This window comes from Sitophilus oryzae, unplaced genomic scaffold (assembly GCF_002938485.1).
Source record: "Sitophilus oryzae breed Bouriz unplaced genomic scaffold, Soryzae_2.0 scaffold_649_pilon_pilon, whole genome shotgun sequence".
Lineage (NCBI taxonomy): Eukaryota > Metazoa > Arthropoda > Insecta > Coleoptera > Curculionidae > Sitophilus > Sitophilus oryzae.
In genome coordinates this window covers 647,913-666,661 of record NW_022147250.1, presented here as the reverse complement: position 1 = coordinate 666,661, position 18,749 = coordinate 647,913, and the positions used below count along the sequence as shown (strand labels likewise).

The window sequence follows — 18,749 nt, the reverse complement described above, 5'->3', positions numbered from 1 at the left end:
TTTTTAGAAAAATATTCCAGTGATAACCTATATGCACGTCCCTGGTGAATATGTCGACACTTTTAATATTAAAATATGTAGTTACTTATAGTAATTTGTACTCTCAAAATATCATTCGAATCGCTAAAAGAAAATTATAATAAATTGAAAAAAAAAAATGAAGACTAACCCTCGGTAGTTATGAAACAATTAAAGCAGGCTTTCCAAATTTTACATAAGGAATCTCCCAACGAGAGATGGCACATGTTTTTTGAAATACCCCGTATATTTAGAAAAGTCAGTGAGATCTCACCGAATCAATTGTACTGCTTTATAATATTCTTTTGTGATACTGATAACCCGCCTTTACTTGTTTCAATATTCTCGTGAAGAATTTAATTTTAAATAGATGTATTAAAAAAATCTTGGGTTCATTTATATAGGTACATAATTTAGCATTCTATTTTGATTAATTTGAATTATTGCCATAAAAAAATATAAAACCCGTGCTGTAAAACTGTTTAAGCTCTGGTATTGTTGTTTTTATGGAAATCCTCTTGTGTAAAAACAAATCAAAATTACTTATTTTTTAATAAAGATAAATTGTTCTTCAAATGCCGCAAAATAATATAAAATAAAACAAATAAATTACAAATAAAATATACTCTAAATTCTAAATACGGATTGAAATGTAAGTTATATGGTGGTTTTTTAGAATTAGAATTTTAATGTGCTGTGATCGAGAAGAGGTAACTTAAATTATTAAATCATAAGTGCATAAACTAAAATAGAACTTCAAGGTAAATGAGAAGTGGAAAATTTCCTGGCTATTACGCATTAAATGTCAAAAAAATAAAATGAGATCTGAAAATCGTGTTACTAAATGTATTTATGGTAATTTTCTTACTTTCTATGTGAATGAAAACTTGCATATGTAAAGCTCTTTCCTTCGTACTCCCCAAAAAATCTGCTGTCGCCTAATACAATATGATAAATTTCATTTCCAGAACAACGTCCATATAATCTATGCCACTCTTCTGGTGACTGTTGACCTTCTCTAAAACAATAATTATGAAAAGAAATGTAGTACACTCCAATTTATATGTATTTTAGAAAATTTCTGAATGTGGTTGTCATAAAAATAAATTATACATACATATATTATAATTGAATTGTGTTTAAAAATGGCACAACTCTGGCTTTTAATCGGTGGATAGATGGTATCGAACCTATCTCCATAATATGTCATTTATTGACAATTGAAACAAAACTTGTTAAAAATTAAATGTTTAAAAAAATGCAAATTTTACGCAAAATATTAATATTTGGCTAATTATAAAGTCAATTTTCAAGCATAATGGGGTCGGTCAGATAGAAATTGTCATGGATTATTAATCTTTATTTTTTCATTTAATCAATTTAAAGGCAACTGCTAAGCATTTTTTCTTATTATCTTTATAAGTCATCTAATATTATGGTACGTATTACTACGAATACATACATTACCATAATATGAGATGATAGTATAGTTGTAACATTGATTCGTTGGTGCTTTTAAATATTGACTTATACAATTCAGACTTAATATTCGCAAATACAGTGTCCGGCGACAGTGCGTTGGACATTTGTAGCTTCTAGAATCAAAAACTTAAAAATTTTGTTTAAGTGCAACCCAAAGCAACCCAAAGTGTGTACCAGGATGTATTTCAGGAAAATATTTTAACTTCTATAGGATGGCTCAAAAAACTGTGAGTGGATCTGGATGATTTTTTTTAAAGAAACATTCTGTATATTATTGCATTTTTGGTTTTCATTCATATCAGTTTACATAATCCTAAGATATGAGTAAATATATTTCGATAGTTTCGGAGATATTAATAAATAAATAAAAAATATATTTTTTTCAACCTTCCTTAAAAAAATTATTACAAATACTATAAGAACCAGTCCTGAAATCAAAACTGTATTAAATATTTACTTTACATGGTCTGTTTTTACTTTGCTATAAATATGGCAATCTTAAATTATACAGAATGTTCAATATTCTATGCCAAACTTTCTAAAATATAAAATAATCTAAAATATAAACACCCTGTTTGTTATTAGATGGAGAGTTAAAAAATGAACATTTTTTGTATTTAAAGTATTTCAAAATGTTTAATAGTTTTGCAGATACACGCAGTATTATTTCATATGGTGCTTTCAATGGTAAAATAGGTAGGGTAAAGTAAGGTATGTTGGTAGTATAGGTAAATCGGTGATAGTTCTTTAATAATTTTTTAGCAACTCGCCTATTCAGTAGGAGGCCTTAAAACTTGTCGTTTAAATCTATTTAATATCCTCTTCATGCTGCATAGTCTGCGGCGCGCTTCGGTTTATTTGTTTACGTTTAGGAAAACGTTTGCTTCGTGCCGATAAATAAAGTCATTTAATTTGATCATTTTTGTGATATAAATTGATTTTTTGTCATACGCTCCCAAAAACAGCTATTTTACGGACTCATTTCAGTCCGTAAAATGTTTCTTTTTCGGCCTAGGCCGTAAAGGTCGTCATGGCAACCTTTATGGACTAAAATGTCTAAATTCGTTATTTGGTTGTTTTATTTTGTCATTCGAAATTTGTCACAAAATCACATAACGGCCATTTTCTTAGCAATTTTGCATGCAAAACGTGAATGTTAGGACACAGACTTTTAAATAAAATTATGATTGGCACTGTGGTGTCTGCGGAATCAGCTATCGAGAAGATGTGAACGCTAAAAATGGTGCCTTATGGGTTCAGTGCTCTTTTTACTGTGTTCCATATCACACAAATTGTCAAACGAGACCTGATGATGAAGACATCTTTATGTGAGACGGTTGTGATGAGCAGTCTTCAAACGACTCAGAATAAAAATTATTATTATTTCTACTAGGTAAAATACTTGTTTTGTAATAAAGATAAAAATTTTCAGCCATTTTATTTTCAACTGCTCCTAATCTCATATATCACCAAAATACCTTTCCACTATCACCAAAATAACTTACCTATAACCAAATTACCTAACCAATTTGCATTTTTTTCAAATGTATTTTTTCTGTTAAAATTGACATCATCTTATCTTATATACCTATTTTGTATATACCTATATATAATAGATATATATGATGCAACATTTTTTTGAAAGGTCTACTTATGCGGTTTGAAATTTTGATGCAAAATCCAGCAATACCGCTCAGAAGAAATGTACCCACCCATGCCCACCCAACTTTTTTTCTCTTTTTAATACATTTGATTTGCCATTAAGCTGTCTACATCACTGTCTTACACGTTAAAATCCAACCCGCAGAGTTGACCTGTCCCGATCGGTATAAGCGATTGCTTGAAACATAAACCTTCTGGATAGGTAAGTTGGAAAAATAATATATTTTCATACGAATTCAAATTGCCCATGTTCAAGCAAAAATATCACCAACTTACTCTACTAGAGAAAAATCATTGGGTGGCTTTGATAAAAATTTACTGTGGAAAATGCCATATGAAATATAAAACCGGGAATATTTGCGAAACCGTTAAAAATTTTGAAATACTCTAAATACAGAAAATGTTAATTTTTTAATTCTCCATCTATTGAAAAAATAATATACAGGGTGTCCCATTTAAACAAACGAAGAAAAATTATTTTATATTTTAGAAAGTTTGGCGTAGAATTTTGAACATCCTGTATGATTTACGATTTCCATATTTATAGCAAAGTAAGTACAGACCATCTAAAGTAAATACCTAATATAGTTTTGATTTCAAGGTAGTTCTTGTATAATTAATAATTTTTTTAAGGAAAGCTGAAAAATATATAATTTTTATTTAGTTACTAATATCTCTGAAATTATTGAAATGTATGTACTCATGTCTTAGGATTATGTAAAGTGATCTGAAAAGAAGCCAAAAATGCAATAATATACATGGTGTTCCATTTAAAAAAATCATGCCGAACCATTCACACTTCTTTGACCCTCCATATAGAAGTAAAAATATTTCCCTGAAATACATCCTAATACATACTTTAGTTTGCACTTAAGCAAGTTTGCACTTAAGCAAAATTCCCAAGTTTTTTTATTCTATGAGCTACAGATGCCCGACGCACTATTATTCCCGGACCCTGTATATGAAATTATATAAATGAAAAAATTATATATATGAAAATTTTACAATGTGCGCCAGAAAGTGCACAACAAAAATGTTTATTTTTATTTATTAATCAGAGAAAACATACGGAGTATATTTGTAACGAAGTTATTGTTTTTTGTATAAATGCATTATTATTAATTATCTATCGATAAAAGTAAATATTTATTTGGGTTTAGTGGTGAATTGTAAAGAAATTCCGATCGAGATTTAGACCGCTGCGTGCTGTAGAATTAATGTGAGAAATCGATCGACCAGTGTCGATTCTCTCCCCTACTAAGTGGAGGGGCAAGTAAAGCGAGAATAGAAAAGCTCGAAATTAGAGGTGTGTTTAATAGTTCTTTTCAATGAATGAACTAGTTCCCACGAACTAGTTCGCGAACGATATTTAGTGTACGTACAGTAAATATGAGGTTAATATCAAAATTCTTTAGTTAGTTAAAATTAAAAAAAAAACTGATTGGGAATCTTCCTTTAAGTTCAGGATTTTCAACTTATTTTTTTTAAAAGTTGTGAAAATTTTAGAAATATTAAGACGTTTTAGATGTCAACGCATTATTTGATGTTATTAGTTTTTTTCACTGTTTTTTAATGTTAAATTCTCATTGTGTTTCTTTTTTACCAATCATCTGTACAGCCCAGTTAGACTAAATAATAATAAACGTGTTACATGTTTGTTTAAGTTATGCGGTAATCATAGAATAGGGTCCTTGCACGTGTCAGGTATAATTCAAATATTTATGATTCCTAATATATTTATATCTAAAACATATATATGTAAAATCAGTTTGTACAAATTCCATCTGGAAAGTACTTAAATTAATTATTGAAATTCGCTTGGTGCGAAAACGAGTTCTGACGTCATAAAATACATGTCATGGAATACAACCAATACAATCTCCAAACAAATATTTAAATTTACTAATCATAACTGTTCAAATGCAACTACCTTGTTGTTTTCTCAATAATTCTTTGAATGTAAGTTTAAATTAAATCTTTGAAATTAATCAAAACATATATTAAACAAAAAGTGATATTCCGTAGTTAGTTAAAATTAAAAAAAAACTGGTTGGGAATCTTCCTTTAAGTTCGGGATTTTCAACTTATTTTTTTAAAGATGTAAAAATTTTAAAAATATTAAGACGTTTAAAGCTATGTACAGACTTGGATAGAATCGCTGGAAACATGTCGGTCAATTGTATCTTTACAATTTCTTCTCATTTTAACAGTCGGCGATGTAACTCGCATCGGCCGACGTGAAAAAATCGTATCACGTCCACATCTAATTTGCAACTAGTTTAAGGAACTATTTTTTTGTAATTTCTTCTGTAGTGGTGGAAAATTCTTCTGCTGCTAAACGTACTATTTCGTCCATTTTCTTGTTGTGGTCCCTGTATTCTTTACAAGAGACATTCCATAGAGCAGGCACTTGTGTTTTTAGTAGACCACATTTTGCTGATTTTAAATTAAACGGATTCACGAAACAAACTAATTCATCAAATTTCAATGAATAAAATACTCCTTTACTAGTTTAAATGATGTATCTATCAAAAAATCTGTACAGACCTGCCGATGTTTCCCATTAAAAACGGAAAAAAGCGACTTGGAGATTCCTTTGATAAAATGCCGACCGATGTTGTTGTGTCCGCGGCGAATCAGCCGATTCGAGAGCGACAAGAAAAATGCAGTCGGCCGACAATGTTGCCAGCGATTGTATCCAGGTCTGTACGGGGTTTTAGATGTCAACGCATTATTTCTAAGCTTATTTGACGTTATTAGTTTTAGTTAAATTTTTATTTTGTTTCTTTTTTTATCAATCATCTGTACAGCCAAGTTAGACTAAATAATAATAAACGTGTATCATGTTTCTTTAAATTATGAGGTGATCATTGAATTAGCGGTTTTATAATATCAGATCACTTCAGAATAAACTTTCTAGAATAGCTTCTAGAAAAGTTCTAGAATATTTTTTTATGTAAACGTAAAGTTTCAGTTTACATCGTTATTTTTCCGCCTTTTTGAGGAATACCATGAGAAACATTATTTTACACACATTGATAACATGTACTTATAAATTTGTATTAATCTATATAATTAATGTAAAGTAAGAAGTACGTACTTCTCCCACCAAAATGACGTAACTGCGATTAAACAGATTTTTGGATGATAAACAAAACTTGAGACAACACAACGGGTTGTTTATTTTAAATATAAACTAATTTTTTTTAAAAAATATTGGTATATTACTTCAAATTAAAAAAAAACGCAATTTTGTTAACGATTAGCAAGAAATTATGTTTTTAAACTATAATCTAGAGTAGCTTAAACATTATTATTTATTTGGTTTGGAGAAGGTCTTTTGTTGCTTTGTTTAAATATTTATTGTGTATTTTTTGAAAAAGAATAGAATTTGTTAATTTTTGTTATTTTATTTTTAGGTATTTGACCTTATTAGTTTGTTAAAATAGTTTAGTCAGAAAATCAAAATTGTATAGTTACATTTTAACACAGTACATAATATTAAACAAACATATGATATTTTAACGTCCAAGTTTATAACGATCTAATAAAGATCGAAACGTAAACAATGACTAAATGCGTTTGTCTTAAAACATTTTTGTTACGGACTATAAGCCCAAGAATACAACCTCCAAACAAATATTTAAATTCACTAGATATAAGTGTTCAAATGCAACTACTTTGTTGTTGTTTTCTCAATAATTCTTTGAATGTAAGTTTATATTAAATATTTGACATTAATCGAAACGTACCTTAAGCAAAAAGTGATATTCCGTAGGTAGTTAAAATTAAAAAAAAAAAACTTGTTGGGAATCTTCCTTTAAGTTCGAGATTTTCAACTTATTTTTATAAAGATGTAAAAATTTTAAAAATATTAAGACGTTTTAGATATCAACGCATTATTTCTAAGCTCATTTGACGTTGTTGTGAAATTTTTATTATGTTTCTTTTTCAATCATCTGTACAGGCCAAGTTAGACAAAATAATAATAAACGTGTATAATGTTTCTTTAAGTTATGAGGTGATATAGAATTGATCGGTTTTATAATATCAGATCACTATTAGACCACTTCAGAATAAACTTTCAAGAATAGCTCCTAGAAAAATTCTAGAATATTTGTTTATGCAATTATAAAGTTTCTGTTTACATTGTTATTTTTCCACCTTTTCAGGAATATTATTATTTCTACATTATTAGTTATTTGGTGTGCAGAAGCTTTTTTATTGCTTTGTTTAAATATTTATTGAGTATTTTTTAAAAGAGAATAGAATTTGTTAATTGTTGTTATTTTATTTTTAGGTGTTTGACTTTATTAGTTTGTTAAAGTAGTTTAGTTAGAAAATCAAAATTGTATAGTTACATTTTAACACAGTACATTTTTGACGTTCAAGTTTATAACGATATTGCTTTGATAAAGATACGTTTGACTTGACATTTTTTTTACGGATCATAACCCCAAGAAAATACAACCTCCAAAAAATATTTAAATTTACTAAATTACTGTTCTCTTCGAATGAAAATTTAAATTATATCTTTGAAATTAATCTAAATATATTGGGTGTCCGAACTGTATTCCGGAAACTTTGGCAGCATATTCTACAAATAAAAATAAGTAAAGAAGTCCATATAAATGTTCTAAAATGCTTAAAGTCCTAAAATGCTTAGTGTCGGAGAGAGAGGGTGTAGAAGTTTCATTTTTATTTCGATTTTTTTCAAATAAATTTTGAAGTAACGTCAATATTTGTATGAAAATTGGTGTATGAAATTTTTTTTACATGATAAATCTGATTTTGATGTCAATATGACCCCTATTTGTAGGGGGCGCCACATACACGTGTTTTAACTGTTTTGAAGAGTAATAACTCGTCCGTACCTATATAAAACTATTGAGTAAAAAAATATGTATTTACGACGTTTTTTTACGTAAAAAGGTGTCTTGGTAAAAATCGCTGCGAGTTATTTCTCTAGTTTTCTCGAGATATTTGGAATCTAAATGATCAATACCTGTTATCATTGACATAAATTAAACATGTTTTAAAAAAATTATGATTAATTTAAATAATTAATCATAATAATAAAATTTTTATAATAATTAATCATACATTTAAAATCTTTAATAATAAAAAGTTTCCAATTTCTCGAAATTTATTATTCCAATCAAATAACTAACTACTCAATATAATATGTTTATTTTTTGTCAATAATGACATGTATTGGCTAATTCCATTCTATATATCTTGAGCACGGTTGCTCGTAGCGATTTTTACAAAGAGACATTTTTTACGTAAAAATCACGGAAATGTACATTTTTTCACTCAGTAGTTTTATAAAATTTATCCGTTTATAATTAGTCCGTTTTTTTTAAACGGACGAAAATTTATTACTTTTCAAAACAGTTATGTATGTGGTGCTCCCTACAAATAGAAGTCATATTGACATCAAAATCAAATTTCTCATGTCAAAAAACTTCCATACACCAATTTTATACACCAGAAATTATTTGGAAAAAATTAAAATAAAAATGAAACTTTTACACTCTCTATCTCCGAAACTAAGCATTTTGGGACTTACATTTATATGGACTTTTTTACTTATTGTTATTTGCAAAATATGCTACCAAAGTTTCCGGAATACAGTTCGTACCACCCTGTATTTTAAGCAAAAAGTGATATTGCTTTATATTTTTTTGATGTCGTTGAAATAAAAAAAAACTTAAACTATTATTGTTCTAATTAAATAACTTACTGGCCTCGTGAAGTGTGTAATAAAAGTGTAACTAATGTAGAGGCACCAGGACAAGTACAGTTGTTAGCTAGAAGAGCATACTTAAATTCATCTTCACAGACTACGAATTCTGCAAATTTCACGTGGAGTTTATTTTCTGGTCGAAATATTTGAACGTATTGTGCGACATTTGGTGCATAATCTTTCACAGCCCATGACCGCAAAATAGTATGTTCATCCTAAAAACCAAAAATAAAATAAATGAATATAATTATTTTTATTAATTATTTCTAGAGACTGATGCAGTATCCCAACAAAAGTATCAGGTTCTTTGACTGATATTTTCACTCTTTTATTTTTATAGCTGCAGGCTATACTATCGCACAAAGCGGTTCAATTATACATTTTTTTAAATAGAATTATATATATTTTTATTCGCTCAATAGATTTGTCTAAATTTTCATCCATACTGATATCATAATAATCGATAAATACAGGGTCGCTGTTATGTATGGAAACGGTCGATTATTAGGTAAAATATAGGAGGTACCACATAAAGCTAAATATAAAAGTTATAGGGTTTATACTTTGAATAAGAAGATTAAGGAAGGAGCATATCAAAAATCTTAGGTACACCGCGATGGGCCTCAAGTATGGCCGACTTAAATTCCGGTTTATCAATGCCGTTCTAATTTTATTTAAAAAATGTAAAACTATGATGTAGGGTAGACGTAGGGCAGACTCAATAATTTGTTATTTTATTTTACGTTGTGAATAAATGTTGGAAATTATTAAAATTGTTATAAAAATATATAATTCTAATAAAAATAGATAAGTTATAATAAGTTATATATAAGTTTATTCACACAAACATCCGATACGCTACTGAAGCAGGTAAGTCAAATTAACGTATCAAAATTCTTTGACATCTGATCTTTGACAAGTAGTAAATAAAAGCTAAAATGCAAGAAAAATATATAATTTAGTTAATTTAAGTGAATTTCATAAATGATCGGTTTACTACACGTATGTATATTACACTTACTAGCGAAAAGTTGTTCCATTATTTCACTCAATTTTTGTCGAGATCTACCGCACGCTACACAACCAACTATTTTAGAGTCTTTTTCGATAAATCGCGATAGTGTCACTGTTAATTTAAGTTCTGCCACAATTTCCATCTAGATTTACTACCTTTATACAATTATCAGTAGTAGAATAAATAATAAATAACATAAAATAAGCTCTGTAAAGACTGACAAATCCACAAAATTTCAAATCAAATTCAAATGTGTCAAATGAATCGTCAAACAGAACTGTCAAGGATCCCCACCGTAGAGTGCTTTTTCCGCCCACCATGCATGAATACATGGATAGCATGTGCTCCTTCCTTAGTCTTCTTATTCAAAGGGTTTATAAATATCTATTAGCGGGTAATAAATGTAAATATACAGGGTCGGTCATAAAGTGGTGGCAAATCAAAGTTTAATTTTTTTAAATGGAACCCCTGTATATTATTGCATATTTCGGTTCTTCCTTCAATTCTAAGCAAAAATAGAAATACACACAATGTATTTCAAACCAACCGTTTCCGAGTTATTGACTTTTGAAAATATCACTTAAACAATTTGATTTAATTAATTTCGATATGTTCAGTTTCATTTAAAGATGCCATTCTGCCGAAACTGTGATACTTAATAATCTTTGACATTAGTTCTCAAGTTAGCATTTATAGATGTATAAAATGAGAGTACCTATATTAAGTCTGGAAATAACAAAATTTTCGTTTAACATTCCAATTCTTCAATTTATGTACATTGTGTATTACGATTATTGCTTAAAATTGAAGAAATAATTGAAATATGCAATAATATACAGGGGGTTTCATTCAAAAAAATAAAGTTTGATGTAACACAACTTTATGACCGACCCTGTATAATAAATTTTAATAGTAGCTAATGGGAATTTACAACCCCATTACAACAGTATCACAGTTTCGGCAGAATGGCATCATTAAATCAAACCAAACACATCAAAATTAATTAAATCGAATTGTGATATTTTCAAAAGTCAATAACTCGGAAATGATTGGTTTGAAGTACATTATGTGTATTTCGATTTTTGCTTAGAATTGAAGGAAGAATTGAAATAATATGTAATAATATACATAACAAGTACATTACAAGGTACATTAAAAGTACAGGGTGTTCTATTTAAAAAATGAAACTTTGATGTTCCACGACTTTATGAACGACCCTGTATACTTGAATTTATTACTCGCTAATAGATATTTAAAAATCCTATAACTTTTGTATTTAACTTTTGCGGTACCTCCTATATTTTATCTAATAATCGACCCTTTCCAAACATAAAAGCGACCCTGCATATATGACGCTAATATAAATTATATTAAGTGGTTTTTGAAATATGGCCATTTTTAAATTAGTTGTATAAACATTTAAAGCATTCCCAAATGTTGGATTCTATCCCTTCCTCCCATCCTTTACCCGAAAAACCTTAGTGGGTACGTAGCCGTAGTCGAGTACGGAGAGTGACAAGATCGGCCGAGTACACAGTGTACACCTCCAAGCGCGCGCTATCCGCAAGTGTTTTGTTCAAGCAAAAAATCAACAGGTACGAGTCCAGAACGGGAATAAAGGTGAGTGCCCACAGTCCTGATACATTAACTCACCTTAATGAACTGAGCCCCTTAATTCTCGCCCGTAACACCAAATTTAATAAACTGAACATAATTGACGCCTTATTTTCACCTGGAAGTATTTTATAATAGTATACCTTCCAAAATTGATCATCCATTGATCATCCATTAATAATATTGATAATAATTGTAAGCTAAATTGAATTAGTACATATAAACCCTAAAGTCTAAGAAAGTTAAATAGAAAAAAATATGATAGAGAAATATTAATTAATTATTAAAATATTCCAGAATATTGCGGTTGTATGGAACACCCTGTCTAAGAACTCTATTTTTTGCCTTTCTTTGTTGTCTTTACAATGGTGAAGAAGATAGCCTACGATCACATTTTTTTATAATCAAGTGGGCTTTGACTATTAAGAAATTCTTCTCTGAAAGTTTAAAAAATTCTAATGTAATTTGCTGCAAGAATTGTTTATCTGTCATTATACAAAGTATATTTGAACATAAAAGTTTTTGATAGCGTATAATACTCGTATATCCCTTAAACCATTACAGGGTGAATTTTCTACGATGTTCTCTATGGGTATCTCGGAAACTACTGGAGATATGGAGGCGGTTAAAGGTTAATCTCACTATACCTTCCGTTTCCATTCCATATCCATTCCATATCCGTTCCGTATTTTTTATTGTATTGACGCTATACGTAAGCTTCCGTTCCGTATCAGTTCCATACTTTTTATTGTACAATTTATATCATTACGAAAGTTTTATTTTAAAAATTTGTATTTTTTGAAAAAGATAATTAGTGGAGTGCCCAGAGACTTTTACCTCCGAATTCAATTACTGTCAATGTATTAATGTGAAACCTTCTGTATTGTGTTTTATAGATAAAATACTAAAATGTTTACCGATTTTCTTTCGTTGCTTTTAATTTTTTATTTTAATAAATTTAGTAAATTCTTAATTATTTCCTTCTTAATATTTTGATTTTTTTAATTCTTTTTCTAAGTAAATTTATTGAAATAAATAAATCTAATGCATAAACTATGTTTCATTATAATCTATTTTGTTTATATTCTAATTATTGAAATTTTGATTGAAATCGAATTATACAGGGTGACGCGTCATATACGACGCGGTTTTTGCAAGGAGAACAAAAGTTTATATTGAAGTCAAATTTTGTGAGCTTATGTAAGCCAATTTAAAGCATTTTCTAAAATTATGTAGAGTTCTACAGGGTGTCCCCAAAAAAAGCTACACATCAAAGTTATGTTTTTTGTAATGGAACACCCTATATATTAATTGATTTTTGGATGCTAGTAAAAAAATAAAGGTTTGTTTCGTTAGAAAAGTATATGACTAAAATGTAAAATTTTTGAAATACATTCACCGGCACGAAGAATGGGCCCCTTAAAACTTGGATGTATTTTAAAGGTTAATATATTTTATTTTAATGGGCCGATTATGATGATTTTTTAAGCAGTGTGTTGCCAAATTATTTGACTTTTTAGTATCTTTTTCTAAATTAAAAATGAAACTCCCCATCTGTTAATTATAGAGGGAAAACAAAATGTTGATATTTTGGTGAAAGTTTGAAACACTCTGTGAAATATGTTAAAATCATTTTATCATCTAGATATTCTCGATGGTTTGTTTTTTGGTTCATCTCATTAGCTTTATTTTTGTTGGAAATGTTTGGTTTTAAAGAAGGCACTAACATTTTTTTGTAATTTTTACATTAAGACCATGCCTTTGCTTTTGGGCCTAGTCAACACATCTAGTAAGTTCTGGTCCCGAAGCAGGCCTTTTTGATATAAGATTTGCTTAATTTAATTTTCTTCTTGTAGTCCGTTAGTTAACATGTACGGTCCTTAAGTGCAATTCTTTATCAATCTCGAAAGCTGGGAAACGGCGGTTTCCTGCATAATATATATTTGACTCACTCTGTATATCTATAAAAATATTTTTGAAATGTTAAATACCATTAAACATGTATTTTATGAAAGGTTTGGAGTGAAAATCTCAAATAGGAATTCTAATTTTCAGAGCTTTTCGGGAATACGGAGCCATCTTGTATGTATGCATTTGTATATTATGTGTGTTAATTTAAATAATAAAGTGAAAGCAATTAATTTAAATGTGTAAACTTTGTAATATATCTTATTAACAATACTATGCAAATTTTTTTATATAAATTGGTTCACAGTAATTTAATTCCGAGGTTTGTATCCCATAAGGGCTTAAAGCACTCCACTAAATACCCCGTTTATACTTTTCCAAATTTTGATTTTAGAACAAGCAACAATTTTTATGAAGAATGCATTTTTCTCAAAATGTCAATAATATAAAAGTCTTTCCTCTTGTAAAGACAATCCGGGGACATACCTACTGTATATAAAAATATATTTTGTTTTTAAACTATTTGTTATTGTAAAATAATTTTCAGAAAGTTGTTGAGATCTACATATACAGGGTGGCGCCTCGCATACGCCGCGGAGACTCCATGGAGAACGACAGTTTGTATTGAAATGAAATTTTGTGAGCATATGTAGGTTAATTCAGAGCAGTTTTTAAAAATATAGAGAGTTCTACAGGGTGTCCCCAAAAAAAGTTACGTATCAAAGTTGTGTTTCTTGTAATGGAACTCTTTATATATTAATTGATTTTCGGATTCTGGGAGAAAAATAAAGGTGAGTTTTATAAGAGAAGTATATGACTAAAATGTAAGGTTTTTGACATATTTAACATTTTCTAGAAATAAAGGACAATTTTTAAATTACAATAAAAGCTACCTAAATTGGAATTTACTCGGTATACCCTAATATATAGTAAGGTTAATAATTAACTATTGTACTTTAAATCAAATTAAAACTTGATCCAAAAAGTTATACAGGGTGAGACAAAATTAATATTGAACATTGGTCTCCTTTAAAAGCATGTTACTCTTTTATTTTAAATAGAACGCCCAGTATATTATTCCGATATTCAATGGAGAATTCATGTCTCTTCAAAATACTATTAAGGTTGCCTACCCATCAAACAAACATTTTCCTAGATATTTTCATTGACATGATTTGATCTGAGTAGATCTTTATTATTTGATAAAATCTAGGTGGCTGTGATATGTCTGACGTTACTTCAAAATAGCTGTCTAATTAGTCCAACTTTACCAACTAGTTATCATTCAGAGATAATTGATATGATTCTATTAGTTGATGAATGCAGTGTGCATTCACCAATTAATAGAATACTTAAATACTCTTGATTTTATCTAGTCTGCTTTTTTATGGGGATATGTTAAAGACAGTGTTTACAAAACTCGACCAACTATTGTCGACAACATGAGAGAAATTATTGTAGCTGCTTTTCGAGGTAGAACTCCCCTTATGCCTTTTAAAATGAAAAGATCCTTTCGAAAAGACAATCATTTTATGCAGTTAACAGGAAAGGAAGCATTTTGAGCATTTTATTTTATCTAGCTAATTTTTGTCACATAATTATAAGTTTATATCTAGTTTTAATTTTGTAGTAATTAAAATATGTTTTAAACGTGTAATTTTTTTATTTCCGTTGAGTATTTTACTCTACAATCTTTAATTTTTGTTAAATTAACAAAAGGTATATCACACAGCCACCTAGATTTTTCAAATAATAAATAATAATGACGCAAAATCATAAAAATTAAAATACCTAGGAAAATCTTTGTCTGAGGGGTAGGCAACCTTAATAATATTTTGAACATATATAAATTCCTCTTTGAACACCGGCAAAATATACTGGGTGTTCCATTTAAAATAAAGGAGTAACTTGCTTTTAAAAGTGACTAATATTCCATATTAATTTTGTCTCACCCTGTATAACTTTTCGGGCCAAATTTCAATTTGGTTTAACATACAATGATTACTGTAATTAAATATCAGGTTATACAAGGTCAACTAAAATTTAGGTAGCTGTTATCGACATTTAAAATTTACTCTTCATTTTGGGTATATGCTTCTTTAATAAAACTCACTCTTATTTTTTTCTTAGAGTCCGAAAATCAATTAATATCTAGGGTGTTCCATTAGAAAAAATAAAACTTTGATGTGTAACTTCTTTTGGAGACACCCTGTATAATTCTATATATTTTTATAAAATACTTTCAGTTAACCTACACATGCTGCTAAAATTTCATTTCGATATAAACTACCGTTCTCCTTGGAACTTCCGCGACGTATGAGAGGCGCCACCCTGTATACTGCCTTGGCATTTGAAATATTTCATTATTATTTGTGTTTTAAATCGATATTAAAATATTCCTATTTCAATTATTTTTTATCACCAACAAAGAAAAATTGTAGTATGTCGAGTGTTACATCTGATCTAGTTTTATTTAGAGCCAATTCAAAACAACACAAATTTATTTTAAACTTACCGCGGCGGTTTTATCAGCATAATTTCTAGCTGCTAAAATAAAGCATGCTTCCGCTTCGTTCATTCTGGCCCTCACTAGGTCTCCATCTTTTAAACACGAGCCTTGAATATATATCACTCTTTGTGCCCATATTGGAACCTGAAATGTAAAATGAAATTTATTTTTGGTAAAAAAAAAATTCGTAAAATTAACTTAAAAATAAATTAAATTTTAGGGGCCACTTAAGTAAGTATTATAACATGTTTTAAATAGACAGTAAATTTAGAGGGTATAAATAAGTGCAAAAAAATCAGGAGATGATTGCTTTTCTAAAAAATTCCTATTTAAAAAAATTTCATTTCCAAAAGCGTGTTTTTTCATAATTTAAAATGTTTCATTTGGCGGTTCCTTACATTATTTGCATATACGCAAATAAATCATCTTCTATATTCAACATGAAAAATTACAGTTTGGTTTGGTTTGGTTTGGTTGATGTAACATTAATCGCCGTTAAAGAATACGTAAAATAATAATACTGACTAAAATAATTTACACAACAATATAACAATATGTGTTAAAAACATCTTACTAATAATTAGTAATTTATACTTAACTTAATTATTAAGTTAAGTATAAATTATTCAAAGTCGAATTTTATTACTGGAGTCTCGAGTTGAAGTGTGGGTACAAGATAACTGGTCGAAGGGTGTCTCACTTGGGTAAAAAATATACAGGGTGTCCCATTTTAGTTGAAATAATACGGTATCTCCGTTATCAGTAAAGTTGGGAGGATGCGGTTTGCACATACCTGTCCCACTTTTTTGTCAAACGGAAGATGCTGCCAACAAAATTTTCATAGCCCTTTTCATTTCTAAGCTAAAGGGTCTATTCAAAAATTTTGCAACTTGGGACAGCCCTCGTATATCCGTCGTATATCCGTTATCGTGGATGATATCGAGAAGGTGAAAACTGATTCGTGTAGAACTTTTTACGTAGAATACAGTGGCATATAGTGTTGCACAAGAGTCTTCAAAAAGTCTTGCAAGACCAAGACTCTTGCAAGGAATTCAAGACAATACTTTCAAAATTTCCTGCCTTGAATTTAAAGACAAGACAAGATTTTAATATGCAAGAAATTTCAAGATTTCTTGCAAGTCTTGCAAGATTTCTTGAATTCAAGATTTCCTGAAAGTTAGAAATGATACCGTTTTTTAAGTGATAATTAGGTCTTTCTTTGCGTAAGTTATGCCGGGTTTATACAACATTTACATAATCGTAATCACAATCATAGTCATAATTATAAAAGTTAAATCTACCATAAACTTAGCCTTTAATTATATTACCCAACTTCACTGATATAAAAATTATGATTATGAAAATGTTCTATAAACGCATATTAAAATTGCGTTGTGATTATGACGATGATTAGACTCTGTGATTATAATTACGGCTTATGCAAATGTTGTATAAACCCGGCATTAATATTGTCCAGTGTTCATTTTTTTTCTATCATAGCCAGTGTTTTAGAGTTGAGACTGAAATAAAATAAAGTCGAGGCAACAAACCGTATATTGGTAATTGGAATTATACACAAAATTATATTGGTATAATGGTATTATAAAAAAAAACTAACGGTGTTGAAACTAATGGTGGGTTCGTGGAGCACGCTATTTGCGCTATTTGGTACTACTTTTCATGCACGAAATTGCTCCGCGAACAAAAAGTAGTATCAAATAGCGCAAATAGTACACTCTAGCATGACCTTTCCGTACACCCTGTGTCCAAACTTTTCCAACCTTCCATAATAAAAAAATAAAATAACTACCATAAAAAATAAAAGTGACAAACGAGTAATCAAAATAGAACATAATAAATAAGAATTAACAGCTTTTATTTGGTAACGGCTCCTGTTTCGTCAAACGGGCGAATGAGTAGTTCGTTTGCGGTCCGTTAAGATTTTTTTGGTAAAATTATTATAGCATCGTTGTTGTTCATTTTTCCGTATTACATTTTGTATACGACGCTTTCTATGAAATAAAATATAGAAATATTATTACCTTTTTGTTAGAATGTAAATTTTTTCAAGACAAATTTCAAGAGTCTTGCAAGACAAGACAAGACTTTGCCATTCAAGAAATCTGCAAGACAAGACTATGAAAATTTCTTGTTTTGAATTTCAAGACAAGACAAGAAATTGATTTTCAAGACAAGAATTCTTGTCTTGTGCAACACTAGTGGCATAGTCCGTTTTTCTACGAAAAAAAAATATTTTTGAAAATATGAACTAAAGTTATGTTTTTTTTTTCAAATAGAACACCCTGTATATTTATAAATTATATGATCCGTCTTGCTATGAGCTTCTCAAAAATATATAAAACTCTATATTTATTTTCACTATTTACTGCAATATTTAAAATATATCATTTTTTTATTAGTAGGCCGTGATAAATAACAAAAACATCAAAATGGAATTTACTAAAATAGTCATACACATATTAAAATTTTATTTGAGATTGACATAATATTTTACTTTTGAACTGATACCACTGATTCTCTGAATATATTTTTCTTTTTTTATAACGGGATGGGTTTGCTATATTTAAGGTAATTTATAAGGATGGGTTTGCTATATTTTGCTAAATAATATTAGTGTTAATATAGATAAAGGATTATACTGTATCCGTATTTTATAATAATAAATGTCTTTATTCCCAAATAAAAATAGAAATATTACAAAAAAAATATTACAACATAAAAAAATAACACTCTGATAAAAAAAATACCATAACCAAAAAAATACAAACAAA

The 18,749-nt window shown here is 28.9% G+C and overlaps 1 protein-coding gene across 1 annotated transcript in view; it reads right to left on the bottom strand.

Moving 5' to 3' along the window:
* LOC115887866 (potassium channel subfamily T member 2) overlaps positions 1-18,749 on the bottom strand; it is a 314,018-nt gene that overhangs the window by 140,608 nt on the left and 154,661 nt on the right. Inside the window, exons 10-12 of the mRNA XM_030907381.1 lie at positions 15,964-16,101; positions 8,909-9,126; positions 887-1,036 (exon numbers count right to left, since the gene is read on the bottom strand). Of these exons, the coding sequence (XP_030763241.1) occupies positions 887-1,036; positions 8,909-9,126; positions 15,964-16,101 (506 nt within the window). The remainder of the gene's footprint in view (positions 1-886; positions 1,037-8,908; positions 9,127-15,963; positions 16,102-18,749) is intronic.